Source organism: Meleagris gallopavo, chromosome 2 (genome assembly GCF_905368555.1).
Source record: "Meleagris gallopavo chromosome 2, MGAL_WU_HG_1.1, whole genome shotgun sequence".
NCBI lineage: Eukaryota > Metazoa > Chordata > Aves > Galliformes > Phasianidae > Meleagris > Meleagris gallopavo.
This window is the reverse complement of record NC_139405.1, coordinates 16141330-16168302: the sequence shown is the minus strand read 5'-3', so window position 1 is coordinate 16168302 and position 26973 is coordinate 16141330. Positions and strand designations below refer to the sequence as shown.

Genomic DNA, 26973 nt, shown 5'->3' with positions numbered 1-26973 from the left:
AAATTCTTCATTTCCTTTGTATAGCTCAGGATATCAGCTGGCTAACATCTGAGCACTGCATTTTAGTGCACTGACAATTGTTTGTTAAATTTAAAGTAGGGAAAGAAGGGCCTCTGGCTGGCTGTGTGATTGAAAATGAGAATTTAGTGTGTTTCCCTTAATGGTGGTTTGCAGACTCTGGTCTTTGTACTGCCTTGTTTTTTTTTCTGGAAACAAGTGCCATGTAGTTTGGTCCCATTTGCAATAAGTTTGTTCATTTGTTTCTTAAATTGCTGTTTTTTTCACTTGATGATTTTTCCTAGTGTCTAGACTGTTCATTAATGTGACCTTTAGGAACTTGTTCTATATGTTAGTACTGCATTCTGTTTGGACCATAAAGGTTAATACTTGTTTAATACTTCTGGGAGAATGTGTATAAAATATCCATGTAACAAAGAACTTTGTGTCATAGATGTAACTACTGAGGTTCAATTCCTACATCTGTTTTGATGATTTCTTACTGTAAGAAAGGCTGCGTCACCTTTAAAGGCTTCAAGAATGATCTAGGTTGTTCTGGTTTTGTTTTTTTTAATCACCTTTTAAACTTACGAGTTTCATGCTTCAGATTATGGTCTACTGAAGATACTTTCTACATTCAAAAAAAAAAAAAAAAAAAAAAAGAACTTTGTACAGAAATACAAAACTTTTTTTGTGAGTACAAATGAGGCACTTAATCATAGGTGTTAAGGTGAATTGACTTACTTTTATACCTGATCCATTTTGAAGACAAAATTCTTTAAGACAAAATTTTGACTAATTTCTTTATATTTCCTATCTTTAAACTGATTTTTTTTTTTTAATCAGCTCTTAGCCCCCGTTGAGGTTAAATTCCAGTATATTATTCCAGTAATTACCCTAATAGTACTTAGTTCTCCCTCTTTGCTATACAGTCTGTTCATAATGAAATATTTTCAGGTTCTAGAGTCAGTTTCGGAAGATGTTGGGTTCAACATAGAAATAAAATGGATCTGCCAACAAAAGGTAAGTAAATGTACTGGTGATGTACGTTGGCTAAAGCTTGTAATTTGACGTGGCAATTTTTTATAAGCTACGGGAAAAAAAAATCATTTTTGTTTTAATGTAATTGTTTGGGTTTTTATGACCCATTGTCTTTAAAACAGAGTAAATGATCATATGCAAATACAATTTTCAAGTAATAGGATGTAATTATAAGACTGAGCTCATAGTGCAGCTCTGACAGCTTCTAGAAGGCCCTGTTGAAAATGAATGGGTCACAAGTGAGATATACTGTACATAGGGGAAAAGGGCAAACTCAAACTTCCCTGGCTTCGTGCAGGAATAAGAATACTGTGGACTGGATTGTTCAGTGCTCACTCTAGAGAGAAACAGATGTCTGGTCTAAGACTGGATGTCTAGAGTGGGAGAAGACAACTTAAGTGCAGTGGTAGGTGGAAGTCTTTGTGCATGGGCTTCAACCTAAGCCAAACAAGAATTCTGTTTGCAGGAGACTATAGCTTGTTAAAATAATTTTAGTAAGTGTTACTTTAAATGGCTGAAACTTGTCCTTTCTTTTTACAGGATGGACAGTGGGATGGCAACTTGTCAACTTACTTTGATATGAACCTCTTTTTAGATATTATTCTGAAAACTGTTCTGATGAATGCTGGGAGGAGGAGAATTGTTTTTTCTTCTTTTAATGCAGATATTTGCACAATGTAAGTTAAGAAGAGAGGAATTTTTTTTTTAACTTGATCAATTTTATTTTAGATTTAAGAATACTCAAAAGATTACTAACAAGTTCCATTTAGATGTAAAAGTTGGGTGCCAAAGTAGTTGGCAACTGAAACAAGAAACTTAAACACCTTTGCCACCTGAGCTGTGCCAAAAATGAAATAGGAAAATGAAGATTAAGTGGATTCTTTTTGTCAGGTGCCTTCCTGAATGCTGAAGTCTGTGTTGACATAACAAAAGAAGGCTGGGATTTCTTAGGGTATCACAGTCTTTTTTTTCCTTTTTTTTTTTTTCTTTTTTTTCAATTGTGACCAGAAGATATGCAAGCCTAATTTGCAAACCACTGCACTAATTCCAAAGCTTTGTGTTCATCTATTTTCACTTCATGCCACTGCACTGCTGTTATTCAACTTGAAGAATGCGACATTAGTTAATGTACATTAAGCATTATAAATTCTTATCATGAATTTTCATTTTATTCTATTATGCAGATAAGAAAATACAGAACTGGATAGTCTTTGAGGATTTTATATAAACATCTTGAGGATGTGGGTCAGAGATTAACACAAATTCTGCCTTTAACTTTGAATACAAATCTGTCACAGCAACAGACTGCTGGAATGGTTTGTCAGATAGTTTAGTATGAAAACACAGTACTGTCTTGTTGCACCAGATAGGGATTAAATGGACATGCATTAAAGGGGGAAACTTTTAAACAGTAAAGTTGAATTTCCATGATTTTTAAGCAACTTCTTACTTGGAATTTTTTTTTTAATAACAGGGTTCGACACAAACAAAATAAGTATCCCGTGTTATTTCTCACCCAAGGAGAATCTAAACTCTATCCTGAACTCATGGATCTTAGATCTCGTACAACTCCAATTGCCATTACTTTTGCACAATTTGAAAACTTGCTGGTAAGCTGACAAGTTCTGGTATCATTATGCAATAAAACGAAATTGAATTACTACCAATTGATGTAAATCCATCTTTTTTTGTTGCTGTCGTTTTTAACCTAAAATTGTTGTCAAACTCATACTAACATGAACAACTGCCAAAATTATGATCATTATTTTAAATGTCTCTTTAAATTTCTACGTTACTTAAAAAATAATATCAGTGACCTCGTATTAAATTATTTATGTGAAATTATAAGGAGCTCTAAGTGTCAGAGGATAAAAATGCTAGTGAGAGAACTTCTGAGAAACATAATTTTAATTTTTTTAATGGAAGTGTTTTTGTATTTCAGGGAGTCAACGTGCACTCTGAAGACCTGCTGAGGAATCCATCGTATATTAAACGAGCCATATCTAAAGGCTTAGTTATTTTCTCATGGGGTGATGATGCAAATGATCCAGATAACAGGAAGAAGCTGAGAGAATATGGTGTTCATGGGCTAATATATGACAGGTACCATATTGTGCTTAAAAAAATAATAATGAAGCTTATGAAACAGTGCTATACTGAATCCTGGGAAACTTCACATTCCTTTTTGGCTGACTGGGTGTAGATTATCTTCCTTAGTACTGCAAACACAGCAAGACTATAAACCTGGGTAAGGAGACACATGTTAATTTGTATTCAGACAGCTGTGTACATGAATCAAAATAATTTTTGGTTGTCCTGTGGCTAAGCAAATAAGTACGTAATATGATGTGTTGCTCTGAAAAGCTGGTGTGTAATATACACTTTCAGTAAGCTATTAACATTCCTGACAGTACCTGACATGGTGAGGGCAATCTATTTAACCATCTGACTGAAATTTCTGGCGTTCTACAGTCACTGATGGAGATGTTAACACAACTTTTAAGTGAATCAGTTTCTTTTTTTTCCCCAGCATTCTCTGTACCTGTGTTTGAAAGCTGTGAATGTGCAGTTGTACTGCTTTTCTGTACTGAAATTAGTTTGGTGTGACTCTCAGGGCAAACTGCCGAAAATGATCACTTCAGAAACCAGTTGATGGATATGTGCAGTTCAGGTGGACATCAAATGTCTGTGGCAAATCTTTAAACAAAGATGTTACTTTGATTTTTCTGAGAAACTCGAGATGTCAGTCCTTCGTAATAAAAGATATAAAACTAGTAGTGGAAAATAGTTGCACACATAAAGTTGTACATAAAAAGTGCTTAATTTGCATTACTGGAAGAATCTTGAATTTGAAAAGGTGAAATCTCTTTGGGAGAACATCTAAAACAAAGAATATGTAAGTGGGAAAACACTGAGTGTAATCAAGACGTCCAACTGAGAAGAGTCTCAAGCCTGCAGACTGTTTACTTTACTAAGGGAATTGTTTTGCACATTACTGGACCAGGGATAAAAAGGCATAGGAAGTTAAGTATTTGTCAGGGGTTCTGCTCTGTTCTTTTTCAAGTGAAAACCGAATGTCAAGTTAAGATGCATAGAGAAAGAAGGACAAATACACGCTCTTGTGGTTCTGGGCACTCAGTGCAAAAACAGTTAATGCTCATGAATCCCTTATCAGCTACTGAGAGTCCTCCCAAGTAGGTGGGCCCAGTGATGATCTGGATTGTTGATGGTCTTGTTTGTACTGTAGTAAGTCTGCTCCTTTTTGTGGATGCTAAAAAGGAATTTCAAGATTTTTGCACTAGGGATCAGCTTCAGACTTACATCACTGAAGGGGTAAGTCCTCTTCCTGGCTACAGCAGTGAGACACATTAGGCCTTTCTTACAACTCGAAACTCAGGGCCTTTTAGAGGCTGGGAAAAAAGATCTCTGGACTGGTATGGAAAAAGAAATGTGGCAGGTACTGTGTTTTAATCAAATTCTACTGCAGTAATGGTTCTTAGGAAATGTCTGTTCTTCTGATGTCTGCTAATCCAGTCTTTCCAAGTTGGTAATTACTCCTGGAATCTGCACTAGTGTAGTAAAATGGGTGATGGCTTCATTTCTGCCTTGGTGCTGCTTTCCCCACTTAGATATGGAAGTGCTTTTTGGATATGCAATTGCTCAACCCTACTGAAATACTACTGCACAGAATTGTAGCCCTGACAAGAATGAAGTGTCATCTTGTGTCCTTTTTTGCTTAGTGTTAAAGCTACAGCATGATAGCAGAACAAATTTCACCTACCGTTTAGAGTAACACATTCCTTGTAATTGTTTATAGGCTACACTGCCTGGTGGATTTGCCCTAACAAAAAGTCTTTATCCTTTCTGTACTGTCCAGACCATCCAGATTCTTGATAGTATTCCCTCATTCCTATTTCTTCCACCTTGCTGACATCTTCCTACAAAGATAATATCGATTCCTAACGTCTTCCTTAATCCTCAGTTATTTCTCCAAAGTTTGCAGTAAAATTAAACTTAAAACATATCCCTTATAGGGAACATGACACTTGCTGAAAATTGCATCATATCTTAAGCCCTGGATGCTTTGAAATGTGGGTGGTACTTGCAAATCCTGGATGGTATGCCTAAGTGTAAGACCTGACTGCGAGTGCTTCCACTCACGGTTGGAGTTGATGGGTTAAGAAGCAGTCTTTCAAATCACTTGAAAGAACTAAGTTAATATCAAGAGTTAAATTACCAAAATTTCAAGAGATGTGGTGTGAGCATCAATTAGGAGGTATACAGAATCTGTATTCTGTGGTGCTTGAAGTTTAGAGGTGGATAAATTCAGTACTGCTGTGAAGCAGAAATGAAGTAGTCAGGAGAGACAGATGGACAAGGCTGTTTGAAGGTCTAGAAATACGCAGGGACTTTAGTTACCTGTTCTATTATTGTAAAGCTATTTGCCTATTATTGTAAAGCTAATAAGCTTGGCATTTTATTTTGCTATTTACTTGTGCTTTACTAAACCATCTTTCTTAGTGTTGTTAGTCAGAATATTAGCAATTACAAGGATTTCAGTGAATTGAGCTTGCTTGGATATGGCCCTGAGTTATTGCTATTGCAAGCATCTGGTAGCTGTCAAAGCTCATGTACTGTCTGGATAGAGATGACTTCTATACGCTGTTTTTCTGAACTTTAGTCTTCCATGTAAAGATGAGCAAAAACGTTGTTGTGAAGATGGGAGAAAAACTGTGTCCTGAATACCAGAAGTTGCTGGTACCAAATGTTGGGCAAAACAAATGCAGGTAGGGGGGTCTGACTTTGTTTTGCATGGGGAAAAGTTGCAAGACTAAATCTGGGCAGCTTGCAAATGCCAGTGCTGTTTAAGGAGCCATATCACTGGGGCAAGGGGAAGAAACTTCTTCCATCCACTCCTTTCTCCACTCGGGCAATGATTATTAGACATACCTGAAGTCATTAAACTGAAAATGAATGGTCTTGTGTTGCATGCAGGACAATATTCTGCTTTTTTGCTATGTTCAACGATCTTAACACCTAAATGCTGGAACTACTTGTGTTAAAAGGATAGTCTGTAGAAAAGTGCAGCTTTGCCAGAATAGCCAGGCTTCTATTTGGGCCCTGAAAAGTGCATTGAAGATATGACTGGGCATCCTCCTTTAACACTAAAAGCTGAATATTGTGCTTAAAACACTTCTTGGGGCTTTTTTTTTGTTTGAAGTGTAGCTTTACTTAAAGAGGAAATACAAACCTGGTGTAGAAAAATTATTGGAATTGGCAGAAAAAATGCATGTTAAGGCAGGGTTTTGGAGGGCATTGTGGGTTGTTTGTTTTTTCTCCTGGAAAAGCTTTGTAAATAGTGCAGGAAATCCTTCTGTTGAATTTAGTTAGTAAGAACAGTAGTCCTAAGGTTCTATAAGAAGTTGGCTATCTACTAAATACCGATGTGGAGAGGGGGTGGCTGCTAACTTAAATTTGCATTGTGGGATTTTTTTCATCCTCTCTGTACAATCAGAGCTGTGCTTGTTTAGTAATACATCCAGCTGCATGGAAGTGGTGAAGCCAGTCAGCCTGCCATGTGTGCCAAAAGCTTTTTCATCAGAAATCTGAGTGCGTTGGTCTCCCCTCCACAGAAGGGTTCCGTGCTGGCTTCGGTATGGCTCCTTGCTCAGCTGGCAGGCTGTCACTGCGTTCTGTTTTCCAAAACTAATGCAAAATTAATTGCAATAAAAGGCAAAAGAATTTTAAAAACTTGTCGGAACTAAAAATCTGTTTTAAAATGTGCCATTTTATTTGCCTGCAACTGAGCATTACTGAAATAAATAACAGCATGCATATAAGCAGGAATAACTAGCAGAGGTTGATTTTTTTTATAATTGAATCTGCTTCTTAGTGATTAAGGCATTACCTGGTGGCAGGGTAAGCCTTTCCTGTTTTCTGAATTGCACGGTAAACCTGAGTTTGGCTTCAGATGGAATGAAATGGTGTTTGGTAGCTGAGAATCTGCTCTCTCAAGTAGTGTTATTGAGCTCTCTGTATCTATCAGTCGTCATGGACATAAATAGGAGGCATTACTTTTGTCCTTGTCTTTTTTTCACTCCTTTTTTGGATCAAGCTCCAGCCAAAGTTAGCAAGAAGTACTTCACTGAATTTTAATAAAAATTCATTAAGGAGGGAGATCTGCATTAATGCATCTGAAGCTGTTCCTAAAGAATGTTTACAGGAACATGAACACCTTTGCTTTATGATGCTACAGCAAAGTAGTATTTCAGTTACACTTGATGTGTGTGTTGTCTCACATAAAATATGTTTTGGATTTGGACAGTCTGGTACAGTGTTAACAAGTAAAGTCCTGCAGCTTTGTTTCCATGTGTGAAAAACATGGAAGTGAAAAGAGAATATACTGTTGAAACAGTATAGGTAGTTGATTGCATTTGGTATGATTTTCTGGCTTTTTATTCTTCACTTAGTACTGCAACAGTAGCTTAAAAAAAGTTTTTTTAAGAGGGAATACTTCTTTAAACAAGGGCTATGAGCTCCATTCAGTGTTACATGCAAGTCTGTTCAAATGATCTTGAAGCTCTGAACTTGCAGGTGCTGAGCTCTGCTCTCTGTGACAGCAACAGGGCCTGAGGGAACGGCATGGAGCTGTGGCAAGGAGGCAGCTGGGGGTTGGGGACAGGGACCCCACCAGAGGGCAGTGGGCACAGCCCTGGTTCCAGTGCTCAGGGAGCATTGGGACACTGCTCTCAGACATTGGGTTTGAGTTTAGGTGGTGCTGTGCAGAGCCAGGAGTTGGGCTCAGTGATCCTTATGGGTCCTTTCCAACTCAGGATGTTCTTGGGCTGTAGGGTTTAAAGCCTAAAATAATGTTTTTTGCTGCTTTGCGTCAACTGTAAAAACGTATTTTCAGAAGAGTAACAAGGGTAAATACCAGTGGGTAACTTCTTAGTACATCAAATCAACCATTGTGTAAAAGGCACAACGTTGTATGCTGCAAGATTAGAGACAAGACTTAAGGTAATAGTCTCAAAGATTGTGCTTTTATAGACTTACTGGTATCTTAGTTAGCATCACAGAAACATAGAATGGTTTGTGTTGGAAGGGACCTTTAAGACCACCTCGTTCCAACCTCCTGCTATAGGCAGGGACACCTCCCTTTCAGCCAGGTTGCTCATGACCCCATCCAGCCTGGCCTTGAATGATTTCAACCTTTATTAGGTTTACTTTATTACAAGCAATGGTTTAATTTAGTCTTTCTGTGAACTGTCAGGTTATACTGATAACTGTTATCTTTTCTTGTTTATTTAGGATATACGACTCAAATCCTGAACAACCAAATATATTCCAGGTAGAGCAACTGGAACGTCTAAAGAAGGAATTACCAGAGTTGAAAAGCTGCGTGTGTCCCACTGTTAGCCACTTTAAGTCCATATCTCCATGTAAATGTCATCATAGTTGCTTGGAAGAAAAGGTTGTAGATAACTTGCAGAGCGTTCAAATGCAAAAGGACTGACTCTAGGCAGAATGCTGGTTTGTATCTGTTTAATTGTGACCATTGAAACAGTGCTATCCATGCCTTCGTGTTTGTTTATTTTAAGTTTCCCAAACAGCAATAACTGCTTTCCTCCCTTCTGACAGTACTTGTTCAAGTTCCAAACAAGATTCAAGTATTGAGCCAACTGTAGCTGTTGTTCCAGTTTAGTAGTTTTAACTTTCTCATAATCGAGTCTCAAATTTTGAAAACAAAATTAACACTAAGTGTATTTTAAAAATAAGCACTCTGAGGAGTGGAATCTCAAAAACATTGTAGAGAAATTACAATGATCTGGTAATGAAAGTGTTTAAAAAAATATATTGATTTGACTTAAATTTTACTTGAATAGCACAGCTTGTTAGCCTGTACCTGACAACAGGAAATGAAGAGTGGTTGTAAGGCACATATAATTAGAACTGGCCTGAATAAATTGGTACCTCATATATATATATACATATATATTGTATGTATTTGCACTGAGACATCAATGTGTACAAAGCTTTGTGCCATTTCAAAAACATCTGTGTATTTTCTTTAAGTAAATTGCAATTCGTGTGAACTCATTTCCTCCCCCTCCAGTGGACATTCAGGCTGCTGCCACTGTTTCCTGATTTGCCAACCGAGTGGTACAGTGTCTGTGTGGAGCAGTGAGGGGTGAACCACTAGAGTGACATCTTTCATTTATCTCACACAAACCTGCTGAACTTTTTAGGAATTTGCTTAGAATTTTAACAGAATTACAGAAATACCTTCAGTGGTTGATAATCTTTTGCACAGTAACCTTAATAAACAAAATACGTACGAATGCACAAACTCTACAAAATGCATGCTTTAGTTATAAGCATGGGATTTAGGTGTTTGAAGTCCTTGCATCTTTACGGTGCTAGTTATGTGTGAAGGGTGCAAGGACTCGCTGAACTACTTCATTTTTTTTTTTTTTTTTTGCCTAAAACCACAAGCCTGTTATTCACAAACATTTGGAGGAGGAAAAAGAAGCTATACCATACATGGTTTGTCTTTTTCATATAATATAAGCCACTAGCTTTTGTATTTTGCAATATTTGATTTATTATTACTGGGTTTTTTTGTTTTGTTTTTTAGAGCAAGAATCACAAATGTTCTGAATTCAGATAATCTGTATGCTGTTGGCTGATACCTATCCCTTGTAATTTATTACCAACTCATAGTTTAGAATTCTTAGTAGAGATATACATGCATGTCCTTTTTCCTTCTCGAGTTGCAGGTCATGCCAACACAACAGCTGTAACTTTCTACTGAAGTGTTAATGTATAGTAAGAATGGAAAATATTTATTTTTTTCTCTTGTAAATTGACAATGAAAACAATAGTGTGTACTATATCTTTATATACAGTCATTGCAACATAGAACTGATTGTACAGAGTAAAGCCATTGCAAATACATGCTTGAGTTCACACCTCTGAGCAGTTTGAAACAGCTCGTTTCAATTTGCCTTGTGTATTTTAGTATTTAAAGTTTGTCTTGCACAAACAGCACAGTAATGACTAGAAACTTGGAAGCTGTCTTTTGTATATTAAAAAATAAATTAAATCTACCTTCAGAACTGTGCAGGCTGTGGGTTTTTTGGTGGGAGGGAGCACAGAACCTCATTTTTGAGATCAAGTATGATCACCTGTATCTCTTACTGAATACAGCGAGTCCAGATTGCTGACTTAGCAATGTGTATTGTTAATTCTTATTTTTAATTTGTATATCCCTTGTGTGGATTCTTTCTAAAGATGTTCAGGCCTTTCCTAGCTCATGTGAAAGCGCTCCCAGTTACATGTGCTGTTCATGAACACTGGGCAGTGCAACCACAGCGCTGTAGAAAGTGATAGCTACAGCGTGTGGAGGTGATGCTATCTGAAGCACGCTCTTGGAGCAGTCCCATGCGATGCTGAGAAGGGCTCATGGGCACTGAAAACTTTATTTCTTAACCTTCAGATGGACAGGGAACAGCATTTGCCTTTTCTGCTTTTCCCCTGGAGAGAAGAGAGGAAACTCTCGACATTATATGAGGACAAAATGATTCCTGAAGGAGGCTTACTTTGAAGAACTGTACAGCACTGAGGGAAAGCTGTTGCGGTGCCAAAGAGGATTTTTGGCTCTCTTGGGCAATTGTTCTACTCCTGCACCCTCATATGAGTGTGTGGTCACACTGTGCTGATGCCCAGTTGGGGTGTAGGCTCCTGGGCAACACAGGACTTCTGCTGTGACTGCTGCGCAGTCTGACTGTCACTAAGGTAAGCATGTTGCTTGGTGAAAGGCAGCTGTCAGTTTTCCACTTGGCCAGAGTGTAAATCAACACGGCACACTGCTGTGTGCCTCCAAGTCCTTCACAAGCTTAACCTTCCCCAGCTCTCAACCAGGATGTCCCTGCTGATTGCAGGGGAGTTGAACTGGAAGTTTCCCTTCCACTTCCTAAGGATTCTAGGATTGCACAGTGTCTTTGCGGGGGCACCACAATTTGCTGTGGGTTTGTGTTCGGATGCCCATCTTGGGACAGAGGTGTGCTAAGAGCCCGCAGTGTAAGTAACGGGAATTGCTAGCTGCTTCCAGGCGTCGGCCACGACTGCTGCCGTGGCGGGGCACTCCTGTTGCTCAGATCGGCACATACCCTGCTGGGCTGGTGCTGAGCCTGCTCGGCTGCTGTGTGTGCTGCTCCTGGGGCGGCCGGGAGCACGACTATGGAGGAAGAAAAAGCAAGAAACGGAAACGCTTCTGGCTGAGAAAGGGGAGCCAGGATACAGTTCCTGTTTTCGATTGGAATGCCTTCGGATCTGCCGCCTCTTTTGAGTGCTTGCTGGAAACTAGTGTGATCTGGAGCACAGTTTATTTTATTCCAGCCAAGGGACAGCTCCATTTTTTAAAAATTCTCTCTAGTTTAATCCAGTGCTCTCTGATTTGCGGCAGGTAAGACTGGATTTCACTCTTTCGGAGCGTTTCTCCCCTTTCGGGCTCAGACCGGACCGTACGGGACTGCTGGCAGCCGCGGCACTTCGTGATCTGCCTCTGTTCCCCCATACTAAGTGGGAAGGAAGAAGGCTGATGACGTTTCCCAACGTGTCGGCGCTCCGCACGTCTCGTTCCCTCCTCGGGCGCAGGGCGCAGCGCACGGCGCGAGGAGGGGCCTCGCTGCGCCCCGGGGGCGGCCCGAAATGGCAGCGGGGGCGGGCCAAGATGGCGGCGGGCGCGCGGTACTTCTGCACGGCGGGCCGCGGTCTCGAGCCTTTCCTAGCGCGGGAGGTGCGCGCGCGGCTCGGCGCTACTGAGGTGAGGGCGGCACCGCGCGCAGCGCTGTCTGCGGCCGCACTCCTCTCCCCTCCCCTCCCCCCACCGCGGGGAGGGAAGATCCTCAATGCTGACAGAAAGTGTGTTTCTGCGTGTCTGCTTGTTTCCCTAAGGTGGACTATGTCTTAGGGAAGGTTTTCTTCACTACCGCCGCGGAGCCGGGCGAGCTGAAGGAGCTCAAGTCGGGAGAGCGGCTGTTCCTGCTGCTGAAGAAGCGCGTCCCGCTTTCCGTTTCTAGAAATAAAGGTACCGCTCGCTGCTCGCCCCTGGAAGCCCCGACTCTAACCGAGACCGGTCGGCTCGGAAGCGTTTGCCCTTTCCTGTGCTGAAAACGGCCTTAAAATGGTTTTACACAGCCGTCTGAGCGGCTCGCGTGCTGCATCGGTGACTTCGCAGGACCAAAGGCAGTCTGATGAACGGCAAGGAGATACTCTCTTTATAAAAGAGTAAACTTGTGGCTTTGGGTCTGCGTATGTGTGTACAGAGAGCGGTCTGTGGCGTAGGCTGCTGCCCTTCTGGATTCACACCTCGATGGCACCTTAGCATGATTTCTGTTGACAGCTGTTCTAGAGCTGTAAGAGAATGAAGGGCTGAGATTGAACTGCTTAAACTGAAACTCCTTTTTCTTCCAGGGAAAATGCTGCATGAGATTAAAAGCCTTCTCACTGAGGAACCCAAGTCCTGCCTGGATGTTATCGCTGCTTGGAGAAAGCTTCGTAGTCTTGAGAGGAAAAAGGATGAGGTTTCTCAAGGAAGCTCAAAACCTCACAAGAGAAAACCAGAAGAGATTAATATTGCATCTAAAAGACAGAAAACAGAGCAAGTAAGAGAGATTGTGTCTGAAGAATGTCAAGCAGGAGCTGGAGAGAACTGTGTGGTGTCAGAGGAGGAGAGTGACCAGGACTGCCAGACTGAAAGCAAGGCTTCTTTAGAAGGCCCTCCCAAAAGCAGCATAGAAAAACCTACTGAGAATGAGAAGCAGAACTTCAGTTTCAGAGTTTCGTGTCGTTGTAGTGGAGCGATTGCCAAGATACTCACTTCACAGGTATGATAAAGTATCCGTGTTCTCACGATTTTAGCAGAGGTGAAAGGAGGCGTAGTTTATTTGCAGTTTAAATTCTGTTTTAGAGTAACAGACTGATCTAGACTTTTCCTGTCTCATCTCAAAGAAGAAGAAAAAGCCTTAAAACTTGCATCTACCTTAAGAAAGTGGAAATACAAGTGCTGTTGTTAACTTCAGGACTTTTTTTTTTTTTTTTTTTTTCCCCTAAATCAGTGCCTTTTTTTGAGGACCGGTAGAGGTAAGAGGCTGAGTAGCGGTGAAGCCTGGTGGCCAGAGGAGCAAAGTGCACGTAGCTCTCAGCTGCCTGGAGGGCTGCTGCAAGGACAGAGGAGCTGAGCACCTCCCGATTGTGACAGTTTGGAAAGGTGCTGCTTGAACATTCAAAGAGTTTGTTTCTCAGGAGATTGGTGCAGCCCTGGGGCATGCTCTGGGCTGTGGATCTCAGCCTTACTGGGCCCCAAAACTCTCTTGAATGATGTAGAGACCTTTGGAGGTGCTTTCCATCCAGCACTATTCTCAGCTGCAATGCATTTTCACTGTGAAAAAATAATAATAAAGGTAGCTGCAGTTTATTTAGGTTTCCCTTACCTGAAGGTAGCAGTAGTTATCAGTAGATTATTTTTCTCTACTGAAGTTGGTGCCTTGGGAAGATGGGATGTGCGAGGCTGCCAGCAGCAGTGTTTGCTTAAATTTGTGCTGTGTGTTTGAACTGTTAGTGTGAAGGCAGAGTCTTCTAGGGGTGACAAAAGCATTGAAACTGAGAATTGCGCTTACACATGGATAGGTTTCCCTGTAGGTGATCCAGTTTACAATCATCCAAAATACTTTGTGTGTGATGTGTGACCCTGAAATGACTACAGCTGTTTGCTCAAACTTGGTCAGGACTTGAATTTCAGCTTTCCACCCTCCAGGTGTGCAGCAGTTCTGAGATGTTTGCACATCTGTCAATCTGTGCTGTTGTTCCTCTTCTGGTCTTTGTACAATTTATTTTCTATGAATAAAGAGGGACTCTTCTCTTCCTGGGTACTTACGAGGGCTGTGCAATCAAGGCTGTGATCTGTAGTTCTCATATTTCTTTTATTTTTATTGCCTGGTCCTGGTCTTTCCCTTTGCAGGAGATTGGAAGAGCAGTTGGCATAGCGCTAAGGAAGCAGTTTGGATGGCAGGCTGATCTGCGGGCCCCTGACCTGGAGGTAGGGCACTTGTCTGCTGGGTGGCCTGTTGCTTCATCAGGAATTGTCCCCAGAGTCCTTTATTTTTTTCCTCTGTTCTCTTTGCTTGCAGTACCACAGCTTCCTCCCATTTGTCTTTCTGCTGCTGAGTTTAACTAGAAATCATCTGGTAGTGCTGAGCAAAGCTTTTTAGTGGCACGTATACACAGCTTGCAGAGCACTTTAGCTCCAGTCATAAATACTGGAAAGGCCAGCATGGGCCTGCACTGATTGGGAGAGGATCCACACAGGAGATGTCTCAGGATCTGGCACTCATATAAACTGCTTGACTCTCCACGTGTGGAAAATGGAGCTCCCTGAGCTGCCTGGAAGGATTATCTGTGTTGGCCTTCCAGCTGCAATGCTCCTTAATGGCAGTGCTTTTTTTAGAAAAACAAAGAATAAAAAAGGGCAGGAAGTGAATGGCCAAGTGCTAGTATGCAGTCAGTGATCTCTACTTGCAGTAAGTTTATAGGTAAAAAAAACATTATTTAAAAAAATAAAAAGTAGTTTCTGTAAAAATTGAAGTGCTTGCTGATGGATTCCTGACAAAAAACCTCCTCTGGATATTAAATACTCTTTGAACCGGCCTTCAGTTTATCTTGCGTGATTACTTCCAATTAATCATAAATTTGTAAAGCATGTATTTTCACTCTTAGACTGGGATTGGAAATTCATAGAATCATCTTCTTTGTCTGGCTGAAATGAGTTGAAGCTACTGCCATCTCAAGTTGAGAGATTCTGGTGTTATTCTTTCAGATCTTTCTACATCTTAATGACATTCACTCAGTCGTGGGGATTCCTCTTTTCAGGTAGGCGTTCTCATCACCAGATTTGTTTTGGCAGTACAGAACAGGCGTAATTTCTAAATAGTCCTGCTGTCCTCTGTATTTAGCTTTTGGATCAGTATTCTTGCAGTCTACCTGGAGTTTACCTGAGCACATAGGCCAGGCTTGGCAGTGTGCACATGGCTAAAAGCAGACTGGTTTCTGTCTGTCTGCAGACCTGGGAAGTTCAGTTCTTTTGGTATTTCATCTTACGTGGTCTTTTCTGGGTGGCTGTACCATTACCTTACATTGATTTTGGTGTCTACAGGCTTCCGTTGGCAAACAGGGAGTATATCAGAACAGCAGGCCTGCGGTCAACTGTTGCCTGGGCCATGGCATCTCTGGCTGAAATAAGTGTAAGTGAACGTTCATGGTGAAGATGCAGAGCCCTCCATAAGGTGGTTTACTGCTTGGCGGGGCTGAAGCTGGAGTTCTGGAGCAGTGTGGTGATTTCCACGCCCTATGTGTTCATCCACACGGATAAAGGTTGCCTTACTTGCGCTCAGAGTGCACTGTCAGCAGGTGTTCAGCCAGTTGCTCTATAGTTCCAGGTCTTACTAAGCACAGTGTTACTCCTTGTATAGATATGTTTAAATTGCAAGGGTTTTTTTCACTGTTCAGGTGTCGAAGCTAGTCTGGGGTTGTTTTTGCAAGGAAAACAGAAGTCTCTGTGCTCCACAGGTTAATTTGTAACCAGTATCTGTCTGCAGTCCAGTCATGAATTTTCCCCATATGTGACGTCAACACTAGATGCATTGTATTTGTTAATACTATTCATGCTTTATACTATATCATCTTACCAGCCAGTTTGGCCTGATAAAGCAATGACTTGTTATCTGCATTGGATTCTGTGCGACTGAGTAGAGGTGAGAAATTAGTACGTGACTGAGTAAGCTTTGTATTGAGGGAGGAGTGTGTCTTGCTCAGTGTGTGACAACCCCTTTATTCTTGTAGGTGGGTGCCTTCGTGCTGGATCCCATGTGTGGGCTGGGAACCATCCTGCTGGAAGCTGCCAAAGAGTGGCCTGTAAGTGTCTCACTCACGATAGCGAGGGTTTGAGCAAGATTTGTAGTTGCACCAAGAAAAAATCTGTACTATAGTTATACCAATGTCCATTAGTGAAAACCTGGAACCAAAATAATTTTTATAGACAGTTGTTTAAAGTGTCTTAGGACAGACATTCCTCCAGAAGGATGTAAAGCAAAGTCCTACGTGTTGTACAGTTGCAGTGAGCTCTCTGCTAATGGTCTGCAGGGCTTCTGTTTGGCACCCTTGGCCCTTCTTTTAAGAATGCCTGTCCTGGAAATGGAGGTGTCAGTGTAACAGAACAGCAAATTGCCTAAAAGACTTTTCTGTTTTTTTCTGAATAGGAAGCCTGTTACTGGGGTACGGATACAAGTGATGCACAATTAGAGGGTGCAAGTGTGAATATTAAGACTGCAGGCTTGGATGATAAGATTGAGTTGTTTAAAGCTTCTGTGAAAGGTATGTATGTAAGCTTTCAGAATGAGACTTTTGAAGTGCAAAGTCTTTTGTGGTTCAGTGGTTGTATAGGTGCTCTGGAGGTGTCTTTAAAAATAAATAGGTGGCCAGTGACTGCATAATTGTTTGCTCTGTGCCTCTCTGAAATTTGACAATAAGCTCAGAATAGAATAATCTTCAGACACAGGCAGTAACTGTCTTAATAGTAAATTCACAACCACAAAATAGTCTCTAGCCAGTTCTGGAAAGACTGGCACAGAATCACAGCAGGGTTTAGGTGGGAAAGGACTATTGGAGATCTTTAGTCATGTCATCTTGGAGCAGGGCTAACCCTAAAGCCACGTTCAGATTGCTCACCTCATCCAGTCAAGTCCTGAGCATCCTGTAGGATGAAGCACCCACGATCTTCCCTTTCACCTGAAGCCTATACTTTGGTCAACTCAGCCTGCTGTGTGATTGGCTTTTCACCACGAGGGTGCACTGCTGCATCATTATCAAGAAAACTAAATACCCCTGGGATGCAGAAACTTTGATTCTGTTAGAACTTACACCTTTTAAGTATTTTCCCAAAGTGATTCTGGTTGTAATATAATTACTGGGAGAAAGAGTGGGTAGAGGAGAATCCAACATGTGGCTTTTTGCCATTAATACCAGTACATTTAAACATCTGTGCTTGAGTACTTGCAAGCTTAGCTCTTACTTTGCATTTTGCTTGTAAAGATTTACCGTGTGTTGAGAAGCAGCAGTTAATTTGGAACTGTGCAGTGCCCTGCTAGGGAAGTCTTGCTGTTGGGGCAAACATATCACCAGTAACAGAGGATGTTGAGAGCTGGGCAGCGTTCTCATGGATTTGTCTCCACTCAGTCTGCATTAGGTTGGTAATATTCGTAGTGTTGTTCGTGAGGGAAAAAAAAAAAAAGGAGGAGCTGTGAATCTAGTGGCATAACCCATGAAAGAGCTGGCAGAACATTCTGTAAGGTGAATGAGGGCATGGCTGCTGTTCGTTTTGCAGACAGTCAGATGTCAAGGCCTACCTTTATTCTGCAGCGCTGCCGTTGCCCTCAGAAAGCTTTGATGCCGTGATTTCGGATATTCCATTTGGGAAGAAGTTCAAGATCACAAAAGACATACAGCTCCTACCAGATATTCTCCAGGAGATGGAGAGGTATGTGCGGCCTTTGGTGGAAATGTAACGATGTCTTGTGATCTTAAATCCGAAGCTACAATGTCTGCTTTGTTCGAAATGCTCTCCAGTTCAGTAACATGATCCTGTGCAGACTGCGAAAGTCTGAGTCCTTTACTTGTTCCTCAGAGGCTGTGGTGACTTGTCTTGCAAGCTGTGGAAGTGCTGATGGCAGTGCAGGCTAGAAAAGGAGTGAGATTGTTGTCTGAGCCGTGATGGTATCATGAGTGAGATGAAGGAGTAAAGGAGGGTAACCAAGCAAAATGTAAAGCCTGGAAAGGCAAATAAAGCAATAAATGTTTCTCAGTTGAGGCCTGTATAAAATCATATGCTTTAATTTTGGGTTCACAATCAAGCTTCTACCAGCCTGCCTTGGCAGGAAAGATCTCAGACTGGAAAGCAGTGATACGCATTTTTGACACTGTACTGAAATATCCAGCTAGCCACCTGGTCTTCTTTAGATGCCTCTCATCATATCTCACCCTGTCATTTTGTGGCAGAGTTATATCAAGCTAATAACAAGTTGCTTCTAACGAGCAGTTGAAGCTATCTGCCACCTAATTTAACTTTTTGGCTGAAAACAAGCCCTTTCTTTAGGATTGTTCAGCAGATGTTGGTCTCACGCAATGGAGGTGGGAAGATGGTGAAGAGGGTGAGGTAGCTCCACAGAATGGCAGGGCAGTCTTCTGTCAGCTCACATTGACTATCCCTGCTTTTTACTCATGTTTCACGTTCTTATCTTCTGATCTCATTTGCTCTGTTGGGTCATTCTAAGCAAAATATCTTCTTGGGAAGGGGGAAGTGAGGAAAGAACTGTTACCATGAGAGCCCTACCAGTAAGACTGTTCAATGCACTTGCAGTGAGAGCCAGGATAGCCTTTTTTCCCTTCTTTCAAAGCCAAGTGTAGTGTGTCTTTTATGTAGTAAGAAAAAATAAACTACAAACAGTGGTTAATTTTCCTGTTTCCTGTGTCTGACAGACTTGAAGGGTCAGTCGAGTACAGAAAGGGACAGATCTTTCAACATTTTCAAAGGGAAAGGTCAGCTTCAGAATTGCTTTACCAGCCTGGAAAGCTCTCCCTTTTGCTGTAATGGGAAGCTGTTCCTTTTCAGGCCAGTGAAGGCTCAGGCCTTGCTTCTCATAATGAGACTCAATTGTTGTAAGAATATGAAGAGCAAAGAAGCTGAGTCCCTCTTCCCTACTAATCAAATAGAAAGAGCTCCAAAGGTCAGAAAGGTTTGTGAGTCAGTAGAAGGCCTGGTTCTCCCATTCGGCTGGGGAATTTAAATTCCCTGGGTCAACTCAGTAAAGCAGTATTTGCAGTTACACTTAATGTGTTCAGGTGTTTCACTGAATGCAAATGATGTCTGAAGTATCACTGTTGTTGAGTTTTAAATGAATCCAGCAGGATGAACACGTAACCTTTATTATTTTCTGCAATTGCCAGAGTGCTTCGTGTTGGAGGCATTATTGTGTTGTTGCTGAATCAAGATCTCCGTAAGCGCATGGATGGCATTGCCAAGACTGAAAACGAATCTCTTAACGCCACTTCTGATGGTGCAGGTGAAACGACCGCTGTGAAAGCCTTGAACAATGATGGGAATTCATCCACCTCGGGGACTGGTGTTGAAGAACCTGTTCTCAGCTGCGGACAGATGTGTTTTGGGTCTCTGGTGCCAGATGGCATCTATGAAGTTAGTCTTGGAAAGACGGATGCTTTCATATACAAATACAGGAAGATCTCTACTGCTGGGAATTAGTAGCTTTTGTGCATGGTGCCAGTGTTGAACTTGAATCCTGATAGACTTGAAAGCAGCATGGCAGCGAACTGGTGGAACTCTGCTAGTCCAAACTCTGTGCCGTTTGCTAGCTCACCTCAGTTTAGTTGAGTGTACTAGGCTGTTGTTTTTCTCACTTTGGCTTTTAGATGGAAGATTCCTTTTCGTGTTTCAAATGTTTTTAATATAAACTGCTGTAACAAGACAGAGTCCTCAAATCCTTGTTTAGACAAATCCTCTCTATATCAGGATGAGTTCTTCATGAGAGAAAGACTTCAAATGCTGTACCACAAAAACATGGTAATACTACATGTAAATGGGTTTTCACCTCCTTTAATATTCTTAGGAAGTGCTTCTTAAGAAACCTCCAGCTATTCTTGAGGACTGAACAGAGAGCCTTACTACGTGCCTTGCAGACTTGTATTATTTTAAAGCTATCTTATGATGAATTTGAATTGTCAGATACCATGCTGTGGAAAATAAATTATTTTTAGTATTAACTCCTTGTGCGGTTTGCATGTATCTAATAGGAATGCTTCAGCTTTTAGCCTGAAAGCTTATTTCTATCAAGATTACGTTTTTCCTTGCTTGATAATATTGCTCTAAGGGTGTAGTGTAGAAGCCAGAAATGCTTGCAGAATGAGTTAACAGTTCGAAGTGACTTCTGTCTGCAAAGAAGCACGTAGATTTTTTTTTTCTTTTTCTGAAAAGAGAGAAGTCTTAGTTAATCTAGTCTGTGCAGTAGGGTTGCTGAGGGTGCACTTAGTCCCACTGTTGATGTCATGATGAAGATGTTACAGAGCGTTGGTCCCAGTACTGACCCATGAGGAACACCGCTTACCTCCATCCAGTCTGGACATTGAGCCATTGACCACCAGTGTCTGGGTACAATATCATAACCAGTTCCTTGTTCATCAAACGATCCACCTGCCAAGTCCATATCTTTCCTATTTGGAGAGAACAGTGTTATGGGGGACCATGTCAAAGGTCTTGTCCAGATAGTTGACATCAGTGGCTCTTCCCTTGGTCATTGATGCGGTTACGCTGTCGTAGAACACCAGTATGTTGTCAGGCAGCACCTGCCCCTCGTGATGTTATGTTGGTTGTTTAGTATTACCTCTGTCTTCCATGTGCCTTAGTATAGCTTCCATGAGGATCTGTTCCATGATCTTCCTCGGCACTGAGGTAAGGCTGTCTGGTCAGTAATTTCCTTGGTCATCCTTTCTGCACCTTTTAAAGATGTGTGTGACATTGCCTTTTTTCCAGTCACCAAGGATTTCACTTGTCTGCCATGACTTTTCAAATATCTCTGAGAGTGGCTTGGTGACCACATCAGCCAATTCCTTCAAGACTCTCTATTAGATCCATAAACCATTTTGATAGAGTATTATTGCATCCATTTGCTTTTGACAAGACAAATAAACAAGTGGATAAAATCCGGCTCTAACAGGACCTAACAGTGTTTAGTGAGAATTTTGCTCTGCTCAGTGGTAGAGCCAAGCACAGAAATGCAGGGAAGGCAAGCTCCAAGCTGTGCTTAGCTCTGATGCTGGTATATCCTGCCCTTGCTTCCTGGTGTCTTGATTCTTTCTAATTCAATTTACTGATCTGTTGGTTTTTAGTCTCTGTACAACTGTTTGCTGAATTTGCCACTGACTTTTTCTGCTGTCATTTAATGGATGATTATTGCATTAAGCATCAGTCTTTTGTTTTTCTCTCATTTCTCCCTTCTCTTCCCATCCCTATGCTCACAGTACACGTGGCTTGTTTACCTCCACCGTTCCTTTTTTTGTTCAGAGCCTATGCCTCCTGTGAAGCAGTCCAGCAGTCCCAGGAGTCCTGCCAGCTTTTTTTCCTGTGCCCACCTGGTATGAAACACCACTCGGGTAACAAATGCACGGATGCCATGCGCTGGGGGCAACAGTGGCTTTTAGGTGATGGCAGAGGATTGTAGTTTTGGATGAGTTGTGACAGATGCATCAACACAGCACAAAAGTATTTTAATTGTGGGGACTGGCACTGTCAGTTTGAGTGCTGTCTGACAGACCAGAGTGGTGCTTTGATCTGTTCACTCACCTGTCACTTCCATTAAGCACTGGAAAATGCAAAGCCGCTCCCCTCTAGAACTCGCCATTGCTTTGTTGCTGAGGTGGCATTTTGCCCAGACAAGAGAGGCTTTCTGGGGCTCTAACTTCCTGCTGTACTGCTTATAGTGAATGCTTGGAGTAAGCACCAACCATGTTGTGATCCTCCTGGTTTATGAACTCTTTCTCCTTTGCAAAAGACTACTTCCAAGCCGTGACATTGTAGCTGTAAATGTTTTAACAGAGGCAGGTTTGCCTCAGCAGGAAGAGTTCTTCCAGGAATGGAGTCATTTAACCTTTTCTTGCAGGGCAGCTCAGGTGCTCAGAAAGAAAATCTTGATTATTTACAAATTATGCGGGAACTTCATATACAAGAGATATATAAATATATGTATAAAAGATGCAGGCACATACTTTTTTAGTTTTAGGAAAAGGTGTATTTGGGCATTGGGAAACGGGGAGGGGCAACAAACCCTATCTTTAAGATCAAATGCAAATGTACTGAATCATTACACAAAATGCCCTGGGAAAAGGGATATAATTCTGTCTAGGGTTCATCTGGCAACAGTGACTTTTTCTTTATTTCTAAACTTACAGATCCTTGAAAATAGAAATAGTGCAAAATATTGCTGCAAATGAAATAATCACTTTGATATTCTGAGATGCAGCAGAGAGCAAGTAACAAAAGAAATGCCTTAATAATCAAATCACTTGAACCCAGCTTTGTTAATACGAGTTATCTTGGGTAGCACACAGGTTATAATTACTGGTATTCACGTTGTTCTAGTATATTACCCAATTGTGCTAATCTGTGCTGTAACTCTGTGGTTGTGAAGTGTTTCCAGTTAACTTCTTGGTTATTACTTTAAAAAAAAGGATTCCCCTCTGTGACCTCAGTCACGCCTGCCCCTTCAAACTGAGCATGATAGCAAAAGCCTCTGTTCACGATCAGACTTGACCCACGTGGCAAAATCACACTGAGCAGAAGTTGCAGCTGTGATGCAGAATCCCCTCAGTAGGAGCAGAGCATGCTTCTAAGGAACCAGGAAAATAGTTTTGCATGTGCTGTGTGTAATCTGATCTGAAGGTTACAGAGCAGGTAATCCACCTCGGTGGGTGGCCCTCACCAGCCTCCCACAGCATAGCTCTGCAGAGGGCAGCTGGGGGGTAAGTCTGTCCCCAGCTGTCTGCAGGCACCCACCTCCCAGCCTTGGCTCAGTCTTCGTTAGGCATTTTTCATCAGGCTAGGATTTTCATTAAGCTGCTATTTTAGCTATGCACAGCAAGCCTTTCCTCAGGCCTATGCTTTCTAAACTTTTTAAAGGAAAAAGAGCTATGCCTGTGCATTACAGCTGCTCGAATCAAAATATTTCCTTTGGCATGAGACAAAGCATTGTGCATAGCCTTGTGAATTTGGATGGTTCAAGCTCACACTGGATTCTTGTTAGGGGACTTTAGCTCTCCCACTGTAAACAACCATTAATTTTACAGCTAGCTTTTTTTTTTTTTTTTTTTTTTTTGGTGAAAGTGTTCCCCTTCCCTACCTCAGCATGAAGCATTCAATCCAACACCAAGGACTGCAAGCTCTAGGGAGGGACTGCTCTGCTCGTGAGAAAAGATATCACTTTGCATGTGATGGAGAGGGAGCGGTTGTTTTAGTCCCATGGTCCTGCTGCATGAGCCTTAGAACACTTCTCAGTTGTTCTTCTGTTTTGTTTTTTAATTACTGGTTATTCCACTTGTGTGAGTGAATTGGTTCTCGTAAGGCCCAATAACTGGAGATGAGAAGGAAAGGTGTGCTCCACTTACTGGCATCACATGCTGCCTACTCAAGGGAAACCTGGTAAAGCCTTCACACATAATTAGCTCGCTAGAATGGTGCATTACTATCACCTGTCATGAGGAGCAGAAGACCTGCAATGTGCTGGGTGAGGCTTTCCTCTGCAAGGAAACTGGTTGCTGCGATGATGCACCTGCAGAGATCAGCTGCAGCCATGCCTTGGAAATATGGTGACTCTTCCGAAGTCTGTTGCCACCAAAACAGAAATAAAAAGCGGGGTTTACAGTGAACATCCCTTCTCTTGCAGGAGAAAGAGGAGAAAGGATTAGAAACAGGCACTTGTGCAGCTGGCTGGTGCCAGGCAGACCAACAGCAGGAGCAACTCTATACCTACAAGTGCCTGTATGTAGAAAGTAATCCTCTCTAGGATCAAACCAATGAAACTGCTGCATATGGATGCTTTTGTAGCTGTGCTATGAACCTCTCACTTTTATGTGATCATACAGCTTCAGCCACAAAAGATTCAGGATGTAGGTGCAGTATGGATTTATGCAAACACACCATGATAGACTTTGCTCTCTATTTCATCTTTGAGTTTAAATTTAAAGTAACTTGGATGGACATAAATGTTCCAGTTTCTGAAAGCTGGGGAGTTTCCATGCAGATGGGTTTTGCCATAATTATTTAGCATGTGGCTCCTGACTTCAGCTCCTGAAACATCTGCTGCTGGATGTCCTCCAGAGATGCTGGAATGCAGTTTTCCAACTTAAGGTCTGATAACTCCTGCAGGGGCAAAAGGAAAGGCAACTTTTCTATGCGAGCCAGCATTTCATTCCTGCCTTGTTCTTAGGAAATGGACAGGGTGAGCTGTACTGATCACTTAGGGAGCAAGTGACATTTGTACTGCTGGATTGTCTTTGACAGGTTGAAAGGGATGTTGCACAAGCATACTCATTGGCTGGCAGACGTGCTGCATGTCAGCAATGCACCTCTGAGAGATACCTGCTGGAAAGGTAGATGAGGTGCTCTGGTCTCCCCTCCTGGCGCTGGTAATGCTCCTCCTTTCCTACAGCCAGCTCTCATTGCAATTGACTCCTGTCAGTCCTCCTCTGCCCTGTTCCTCCCAATACCAGTCCCAGTGTCCAGCGACCAAAGAGTGCCAGTAGCCCTCAGAAATCATTTCTTATTATGTGGGAGCATGACTGATTCTTCCCTCCTCTTTGTCCCTCCCATCCACAGGATACTGCTTCCTTCAGCAATTTCCCTCAGCAGTACACGCTGGCTGGGGCAGCAGTGTCCATGCTACTGAACTTGCAGGGAAGAGAAAAGGAAGGGCCAGAGTGGCTTTATTTATTTATTTATTTAGCAAGACCATTTCTCTCGTTTTTACTTTCCATGTTCTTCAAAGACACCAGTGCATCCTGCCACTGGCACCCTGCTCTTTGACATGACACCACAGAGGTGACTGCTTTACAAGGAGGTAAATAGCCATGCAGCTGTATACAGACAGTCAAGGCAAGCGGTGCAGAGGGTCCTGTCCTGCATACGTGCAGCTCCTTGAGCTTGCTCTGGTGAGGTGGTGCGACACCAACGCCTGTATCTCTAGCGGTTTCAAGAAGAGCTGTTTGCTTTGCTCTGCCTGGTTGTTGTGATTCAGGTAAGGCTGACAGTCTCCAAAGGATGGAATGGCAGGGAGCAGCAGCCCAGCCCGGCCCTGTGGCTCTGGAGGCATGGAACGTGTCCTGCAGTGCCTCAAAGCCCCAGAAGCTGCTGCCTTCAGATCGGTCCTTGGCACAGCCATCGTGTCCCTGTGGGTGTTCGTCTTGAGAAAAAGGAATGGGAAGGTATCTGGGTGGACAGGGATCAGAGTGGAGAAAACCCACGAGGTTTTCTGTAAGATCAAAGAAAGCCCAGGCAATACGTGGGGATGGAAAGCAGGCTTCAAGGAGAGAAACAAGCTCGACGCCCGAACACCGCAGCCGCCGCCACGGCGCAGGGCGCGGCGCTCACGTCCTTCGTGATCTCGGCCCCGCCCCGACGGGCCTCGCGGCTTCACCGCCTCACGCGGAGCTGCTGCGGCCGCGCATGCGCAAAAAAACACACGTCCGCCGCTCGTCGCGCACGCGCGGCCCGCCGGGGCGGGGCGGCGCGCGTGCGCGTTGTGGGGGGCAGCGCCATGTTGCCGGAGCGGGGCAGGGGGCGGCGGTGAGCGCTGCGGCCCGGCGCCCTCCCCTCCCCTCAGCTGCCCTCCCCCGTCCGGCGCCGCGGCCGAGCGGGGCTTCCCCCGGCACCATGAGCGGTGCCGGCGGGCGGGTGTGCGACCTGTCCCGGCGTAACCCCCAGGAGGACTTCGAGCTCATCCAGCGTATCGGCAGCGGCACTTACGGCGACGTCTACAAGGTACGGGCCCGAGAGCGGGACGGCCGGCATCGGTACCCGCGGGCGTGCGGGCCGGGCCCCGGGACGGCTCCGCGTTTAGGCCTTCCGTCGGGCTATGGAGCCGCGTCCCGTCGCTGCGGTGCCGGTTCGAGTAGCCGTGCCCCGGGCTGCCGCTGTCCGGGCCCGCTGCGGGCTCCGAGGGCGGGAGGCACCTGTGCGCACCTGGACTGGTGGGGCTGAGCCCGGGGCTCCCGTAGGGCTGGGCTGCTGGAAGTGTCGCTTCGGCACCGCGCTTCCCGAGCGGCATCGCAGTTTGTTTGCTTAACGAAATCGGTTCTGGCAGGCAGGGCTGTGCCGGAGCGGTCCGAAGTATTCTGCGGTGGGAGGTTCGGTCGCTTAAAAGTAGCGCTGACGTTACCTCTGCCTTGAAGTGAGCGTCCCTAGGGTGACGTCTTGTTTGGGTAGAGCATCTTTAGTTCAGGCTGTCTCGCATGGATGTTAAAAAATCTTCAGGACCTCAATCCTCGTGTGCCTGCCTTCTCAGTGCGCTAACCTCCAGCTCGATTCATTGCTTTATTGAAAAAGGTTATTGTGTTGTCTTGCCTACCTTGCCGGTTTGCAGTATTAGTATGCTGTGCTGATAGCCATCCAAGCCTGCTTGCTTCACACTGTTTCTTATTTTTCTGCAAACTGCCCGCTTGATGTTTATTGCATTTGAAACTGGCCTACTGCCTGCAGTCCCTTACTGATTGGGTTTGCTCAGTGCTCTGTATGTGACTGACAGATGTGAATTCTGTCTTCTGTATCCACAGTTTTATTTTAAGGATGTTACCTTCAAGCATAGGTTGAATATTTCCATTTAGGCTACCACTACCTGAGTGAGGTCTGCTAGTTTCTGTTGAATTTGTCATAGTTTTCTTGGTGATTATATTTACATTGCTGTCACCTTCAGTTCGCTGCTTGGTTAGCAGTCAGCATTCAGCGCTGCTTGTAACTTTTTGTTCTCTCTCAGAATGGATTTGTCTGTGTTTCATGTTTCCATGTGACAGCTGAGATGGAAGGTGATGTATTAGAACAAGGGTATGTTGGGCTAAGTTTAAAAGTATTTATTTCTTGTTGACAAAAGTGAGATAAACGCTTTCTTACTTTACAACTAGTTTGTGAACAGCACAGGGAAAATGAGTCATGCTTTTCTCCTGGGAGAATTATTGCCTGTTTCATTTCGAGGCAAGGTGTTGCCCAGGGTGCCTTCAAAGAGGAATGTGAAATTAGTCTGAGAATCATAATGTGGCATGGTTACT

General features: G+C 43.1%; 3 protein-coding genes across 12 annotated transcripts in view; all 3 read left to right on the top strand.

Moving 5' to 3' along the window:
* The window catches only part of GPCPD1 (glycerophosphocholine phosphodiesterase 1), a 41762-nt gene extending 31605 nt beyond the window's left edge, over positions 1-10157 (top strand). For all 5 annotated transcript variants that reach the window (XM_085219114.1, XM_085219115.1, XM_003203804.5 and 2 more), the window contains 5 exons: positions 955-1020; positions 1579-1715; positions 2513-2648; positions 2981-3141; positions 8350-10157. In XM_085219114.1, coding sequence (XP_085075240.1) covers positions 955-1020; positions 1579-1715; positions 2513-2648; positions 2981-3141; positions 8350-8554 — 705 coding nt within the window. In that variant the 3' untranslated portion in view covers positions 8555-10157. The remainder of the gene's footprint in view (positions 1-954; positions 1021-1578; positions 1716-2512; positions 2649-2980; positions 3142-8349) is intronic.
* Positions 10158-11352: 1195 nt separating this feature from the next.
* Positions 11353-19929, top strand: THUMPD2 (THUMP domain 2 tRNA and snRNA guanosine methyltransferase). Of its 2 annotated transcripts, XM_085219118.1 has the most exons (10): positions 11359-11866; positions 11998-12130; positions 12517-12929; positions 14063-14140; positions 14918-14970; positions 15254-15341; positions 15940-16011; positions 16356-16470; positions 17515-17632; positions 19099-19929. In XM_085219118.1, the coding sequence occupies exons 1-10, from the start codon at positions 11642-11644 to the stop codon at positions 19409-19411; spliced, it is 1608 nt and encodes a 535-aa protein (XP_085075244.1). In that variant the 5' UTR covers positions 11359-11641; the 3' UTR covers positions 19412-19929. The 2 variants fall into 2 exon arrangements, with proteins under 2 accessions (XP_085075245.1, XP_085075244.1); XM_085219119.1 differs by lacking the exons at positions 14063-14140; positions 14918-14970; positions 15254-15341 and having other exon boundaries at positions 11353-11866.
* Positions 19930-25419: 5490 nt separating this feature from the next.
* Positions 25420-26973, top strand: part of MAP4K3 (mitogen-activated protein kinase kinase kinase kinase 3) — an 80786-nt gene continuing 79232 nt past the window's right edge. For 3 of the 5 annotated variants that reach the window (XM_085219113.1, XM_031552347.2, XM_085219110.1), the window contains exon 1: positions 25421-25693. In XM_085219113.1, the coding sequence (XP_085075239.1) occupies positions 25586-25693 (108 nt within the window). In that variant the 5' untranslated portion in view covers positions 25421-25585. Of the gene's footprint in view, positions 25694-26973 lie in introns of all 5 variants that reach the window. The other 2 variants (XM_085219112.1, XM_085219111.1) reach the window with 1 other exon arrangement.

Excerpts from the sequence above, each read along its gene's own strand:
- THUMPD2 (XM_085219118.1), top strand. The coding sequence starts at position 11,642 with ATGACGTTTCCCAACGTGTCGGCGCTCCGCACGTCTCGTTCCCTCCTC. Across the intron at positions 14,971-15,253 it reads GTGGGGATTCCTCTTTTCAG|GCTTCCGTTGGCAAACAGGG; the intron begins GTAGGCGTTCTC and ends TGGTGTCTACAG. Across the intron at positions 17,633-19,098 it reads ATTCTCCAGGAGATGGAGAG|AGTGCTTCGTGTTGGAGGCA; the intron begins GTATGTGCGGCC and ends TGCAATTGCCAG.